The 5,868-nt window shown below is 33.3% G+C and overlaps 2 protein-coding genes across 2 annotated transcripts; one reads left to right on the top strand and one right to left on the bottom strand.

The window, feature by feature from the left end:
* Positions 1 to 1,196, bottom strand: LOC107437554 (23 kDa integral membrane protein-like). Its single transcript, XM_016049611.4, has one exon. The coding sequence runs from the start codon at positions 1,044 to 1,046 to the stop codon at positions 375 to 377; it is 672 nt and encodes a 223-aa protein (XP_015905097.1). The 5' UTR covers positions 1,047 to 1,196; the 3' UTR covers positions 1 to 374.
* A 3,582-nt stretch (positions 1,197 to 4,778) lies between these two features.
* Positions 4,779 to 5,330, top strand: LOC139426557 (uncharacterized). Its single transcript, XM_071185830.2, has one exon. It carries the CDS (start codon positions 4,779 to 4,781, stop codon positions 5,328 to 5,330), a length of 552 nt encoding a protein of 183 aa, XP_071041931.2.
* The last annotated feature ends 538 nt before the right edge of the window (positions 5,331 to 5,868 follow it).

The following is a 5,868-nucleotide window of genomic DNA, read 5'->3' on the forward strand; positions in this document are numbered from 1 at the left end:
ACAGCAGAACTAGCTTTTATTATTTTAGTATTTAAGTCAACAATCTTTTAAAAATGAAAAGAATTTTGAAATTAATAATAAAAATACAATGTTAAAAATAATAAACCTAAGCATACTTCGATTTTCAGATCGATTATTTACAACTTTATAATCAATAATAAAAATAGACTAAGAGTCCAAGTCATGAAATTACAATATAGTTTAATATAAAAGTTTCTACTCTTTCATAACTTCTTAGAAACATAAACGTTTCAGAAAAAGAATTTTGAAATTGAAATTATGTACATGGGATGAAAAATTATCTCAATTGTAATCAAAATTTTAGAATTCATTGAGCTAGTAGAACTTTTAAATACACAACCTTTTCCTTATGTCTATCTTCTTTCTTGATCCTTCTTGATTGCATGAGCTAAGCATAAAGCAAACATACACCCTAAAAGTTCAACTACAGCGATACCAATAGCAACACCGCCAATGATTGTAATAGAACCTTTGACTAGTTCAAGTACTTGACTAAAGCAGCCTTGAAATGCATCTGTTTCAGTGCAGGGAGCGTTATCTTTGCAGCAACTGTTTGGAATTTTAAGATTTAATTTCATGTAATCCCGAGCGCCATCAATACCACAGCATTCAAATTGATATTGAATGAAATTCCAAATTTTCACTGATTCTTCTCTTTGTTGGGCCAAACTTTCATTCATGTTCATTCTCAAAAAATCTTCAACTTCTCCCTTGTAAAAGTATGCAGCTATTCCACCAGCAAGCTCAATCATCATCAGAACAAATACGAGAAGAGCAAAGACCATCACCATAAAATGATTTTCTTGCATAGCACCCCAGCATCCAAAAAATGATATCACAAATATAACAGATCCTAGGACGATTAAAATGTACGGCACCGTTATATATTTGTTATCCAAGAAATGCGTCATATCCTTTTTGGTCCCTAGAGCTCCAACAATAATCAGAGCAATGCCACATATCACAAATATGAAATTAATTACGAATAGCAAATTCCTGATGATTTTCATAGAACCATGCACCATTTTGGCAGATTTAACTGAGGCAAAAATATGCAAACAAAATTAAATTAAAGTATTCTAAATCTGAGATAGAACACAGTTCTCTTACGTTGAGAAAAATGCAAAAAACACTAGAAAATACAGATCGGTTATAATCTTTAGAACACTCGAGCAAGTTTATTTTATATATTGCAATATTAACCCTTTGTCTTAATTTCTGCTTTTGCGTGCCAAAATATACTGGTAAACTGTCATAACAAATAAAATACCCTATAATAATAAAAAATAAGATTTGAGTTAATACTTTTCCCAATTTTAAACTTCCGGTAAAAGTATCGTGTACTTTTATATCAGTGCGAATTTCAACACTTGCAAATTTTTTGTTTTAGGTGGTACCTAAAATAAAATATTGAGATGTCCAAGCTAGAGGCTGAACAAGATCCTTTAGTGGAGTGGAATATATCAATCAATTATCGTGATTTTTTGGTTGGGAATGGTAATTAGCTGTTTACACTATTCCAATTGGATAATACGTATTCCCATCCCAATAGAAACATATTTCTATTGGTTACTATCTAACTGAATGATCAGTGATGGATTGCGTTGACAGGGATAAGTGAAGTGACTTCAGCTTAGACATCTCTATAAAATTTAAAAACTATATTTTTCAGTTTGTTCAAATTATATTTGTTTCTATTATATTACAAGCAAAATTAATTCCCTTTTTTATCTCTAAACAAATTTCGACCACTTATTTCTGAAATAAACTAAAAGACAAACAACTAAAAGGAAGAAAATTATAAAATAAATTTTATAAACCACTTTTTATAAAGGGAGAAAACGATAATATTCTTATCTAAACTGAAAACGTTTTGCTTTTGAAAGTAAAAGAAATATTCAATATTGATGAAAGTTTGTTTAGACGAAGACTAAAGTAGAATTATTTTCTCTTTCTTTTTCCATTTGAAAAACATTGTGTTATTTTTTTATTATTTTCTTCTTTTTGATTTTGTGTTGATTAGTTTGTTTTGTCAAAAAATGGTCGAAATTTAGATTGGTAGTAAAAGGGAGATAAATTTTGCTTGCAACATCAAGGGCCTGGTGCCCTGGGATTCTGAGAGGTCGTTGTTACAGCTAAAGATTTTCACTATTTGTCAAACTTTTCTTGACCATTCGGCATATTTACGAAAATTAATTTTCTCTCATTTTATTTCGGAAACCCAAAGGAAATCTTATGACACCTTTATTTAACTTTTTTGCTGAGAAAAGGATACGTAAGTATCGTTTTAGGTATTCATTTCTCATATGTTCTTCAGAAAATATAATCTCCTCCTTGCCAATGAAAAGCCCATTTGAAGCCCAAGCATGGAACTTCTTTTTCCCAATACAAATGTGCCAGTTTCATCAGAAATCAAGTGATTTCTCTGTTCGTATTGGTTAAACCACTTCACACGTGTTTGTCTCTATACTTCTTTAACTTCATTTGACGTTTAGACTTCGAGAAAGAACTGAAACTATGGTATGTCCATTTATGCATTTTCATTTGTGCTTTAGTCCCGCAGTGGACTGATCGTTAAGACACGGTTCCCAGCAGATCACCGAAGTCAAGCATCACTGGCTACGGTCAGTGTGCGGGTGGGTGACCACTTGGATCAGTCTGCGTAGGGACCGAGGGTGTGCGGTATTAGTCCTCGTTAAACTGTGCTACCGTAAAGTGCTCGACTTCGCGCGCAGGTCGTCGGGCTACCGAAGCGGGGATGCCATCCCCTCCGCAGAGGATCAAAATTGCGATGGCATGTCTTCGGATCATCCTCCGGGATGTTTCCCAGACCGTCGCCAATAGCCCATTGTGCAGCTCTAGTGCGACGTAAATTAACAATAACAACAAAAATCATTTGTGCTTTATTCTCATTATTTTTTGCTTTAGTCTACATAGCACAAGTACATCCTATCTTTTGTTGGACCAATTTGCTTATCCTCAAAGACCCCCACGTCCTTCTTTCATGAAGAGGGAAAATTTAAATGGTGCAGCAGTAAATAAGTAAATACCGTTTGGTTAGTTTTATAGACGAATGTTGCACGAAGTTTAAAAAAATGGTTAGTAAATTAGTTATATACTTGAGAAATTTTTGAATGCATGAAAATTTTCTGCGACTGAAAGACTGAGTAAACAATCTATATATATATATATATATTTCTCTTACACGGCACCAAAAAAAAGCCTCATTACAACTCCCCGAATGGCAAAGTTGGAAAATCGACCAATGATTGCTGCTAAAAATGTCACATGGCAAATGTCACATGAGGTGGCTCAACATATAGTGCTTTTAAAAACGGAAACAATAACCAGAGTGAGCATTATCAGGTTGTTCAATTTAGATTCATGCCCTAAAAACATGATAATATTTAATTTAAACTCAATTAGGAATTAATTAGGCTGGCTTTCTCCATGACTATAAATAAGTCACAAGGTCAGACTTTTGAGAAAATCAGTTTAGTACTGACTAAACAAGTTTTAGTCATGGATAACTTTATGTTGGCCTGTCAAGAGTTAAGTCATTTGACAGCTTTTCAGTAATTGCTCCAAGATGCCAAATCTATAATTGTGTTTTCAAAGAAATTCTAAATGCTTAGTATTAATTTCTTAGAGCTTTGCAGAAAAAAATGTTTTTTTGGAAAAAAATTTAATTGAAACTTCTATTGGCAGTAGGCAAGGGGAACTGCCAAAATCAAAACTCCCCGATTAGAAATGCAGCATGGCGACCTCCACGTGGTATTTCTCGGGTAATACTAACAGCCATGCATTTTAATTTATTGTACGTAAAACATCCTTATTTTGTTCTAAAATGTTATGTACTTTATCACAAATGTTAATTAATATAGAAATTGATTTCAATAATGCTGATCACCAAAAAATATTTCATTTGGCGATAAAAAAAAATTTTGTGTTCTTGAATATGAAAGACTTTTTGAGGGTTATTATCTCACAAGGAAAAGTTAGGGTTTGAAGTTTATATTTTTAAGTAATAAATTTTTTTTCTAAAACTTTCAGAATTTCTAGCATTAACTAATTTATTATACACATTTAGTTTAATTTAGGGAAGTAACTGCAATATTTGATAATTTATTTTGCTAATATGTTTCTCATTTAGCTAATGTTTTGATTTTTTCACCATGTACAATCTAAATAGCTAATATACTTTTTTAAAAGCCACTTAGAACATTGATAGAATTCTTCTACATAAGTACAATACTATGTCTTTGATGATAAAATACTATGTCTTTGATGATAATATACTATGTCTTTGTGCTAGAATATTGTGTTCATTGGCGAGCGAGCGCAGCGAGCCATGGTTCACGGCATGAACCACATAGGATTGCGTAGCAATTCTCGGGGGTTGGCGAGCGTTAGCGAGCAGGGGGCGGAGCCTCCTAGTCTATATATGTATTTCTCTTACACGGCCCCAAAAAAAAGCCTCATTACAACTACCCGAATGGCAACGTTAGAAAATCGACCAATGATTGCTGATAACAATGTCACATGCCAAATCTCATACCGTGGCTCAACATATAGTGCTTTTAAAAACGGAAACAATAACCTGAGTGATCATTATCAGGTTGTTCAATTCAGATTCATGCCCTAAAAACGTGATAATATTTAATTTAAACTCATTTAGGAATTAATTAATTAAAAGAAATTCTTCTGGCAAATATACGAAATGCTGCCACGATGGAAAAATTAATTTGCCTACACTAATGGACATTCCCGATTTGCTGCAAAAATTATTAAGTGATAATTCAATTGAGGCACAAAATTATCGAAATCATATCCGGGAATATAATTCTACTCTTGCTTTTGCATCATTTGGAGCACACATAAAGTCACCTCCTGGAAATGGACAATATTGTTTTCGGATTCATGGTCAAATTCATCATATGGTGTCACCTTTGTATAGCAATGATCAAAATAATGCTGGATACGGGCAGCTGTATATTTTTGATTCAACTGAAGCTACCAACAGACGCATTGAAAACAATACTGGATGTTTACGCTCTGTAATGGAACAATTAGATGGTCCATTGAGGCAAATTAACCCTTTTTCTGCATCATATATTCAGATGCATCAGTTTATTCAATTAAACCCTGCAACAGATGTAAAATTAGTTTTTATGGAAGATCCCTCTTCAGAAATGAGACGGTATAATGCTCCCACATTAAAGACAGAAGTTGCTGCCATATTCGTTGGAGACAATGGGGAACCTCCATCTAATCGAGATTTGTGCATCTATCCTGTTGCAGACTCTTGAAAAAGCCAATAAGAACATTGATAGAATTCTTCTACATAAGTACAATACTATGTCTTTGATGATAAAATACTATGTCTTTGATGATAATATACTATGTCTTTGTGCTAGAACATTGTGTTCATTGGCGAGCGAGCGCAGCGAGCCCTGGTTCACGGCGTGAACCTCATAGGATTGCGTAGCAATTCTCGGGGGTTGGCGAGCGTTAGCGATCAGGGGGCGGAGCCTCCTAGTAAAGTTTAATGTTTAACATGAGGAAGTACACTTTTTCTTATCAATTTATATTAAGATAAAAGACAATTTATTTTAATATACCATCATCACCGCTGTTTCAGAAAATTATTACCGAGCTTGTTTCTCACTGTCATAAATCTATAATTATTAAATAAAATATCGTGAAATTTTTTACAGACTTCTGGAGAATCGATTAAAAGAAAATCAAGTATAAAAAGATTACTGTTGCGATTAGTATTTATTTAATTATTTTACGCCAAAATTGAACACATCTTTTTTGTGTCCCGTCATTCATTTTAGCAAAAAC

This window comes from Parasteatoda tepidariorum, chromosome 5 (genome assembly GCF_982258835.1).
Source record: "Parasteatoda tepidariorum strain Cologne lab strain chromosome 5, Ptep-v5.0, whole genome shotgun sequence".
In the NCBI taxonomy this organism is placed as follows: Eukaryota; Metazoa; Arthropoda; class Arachnida; order Araneae; family Theridiidae; genus Parasteatoda; species Parasteatoda tepidariorum.

Excerpts from the sequence above, each read along its gene's own strand:
- LOC139426557 (XM_071185830.2), top strand. The coding sequence starts at position 4,779 with ATGGACATTCCCGATTTGCTGCAAAAATTATTAAGTGATAATTCAATT.
- LOC107437554 (XM_016049611.4), bottom strand. The coding sequence starts at position 1,046 with ATGGTGCATGGTTCTATGAAAATCATCAGGAATTTGCTATTCGTAATT.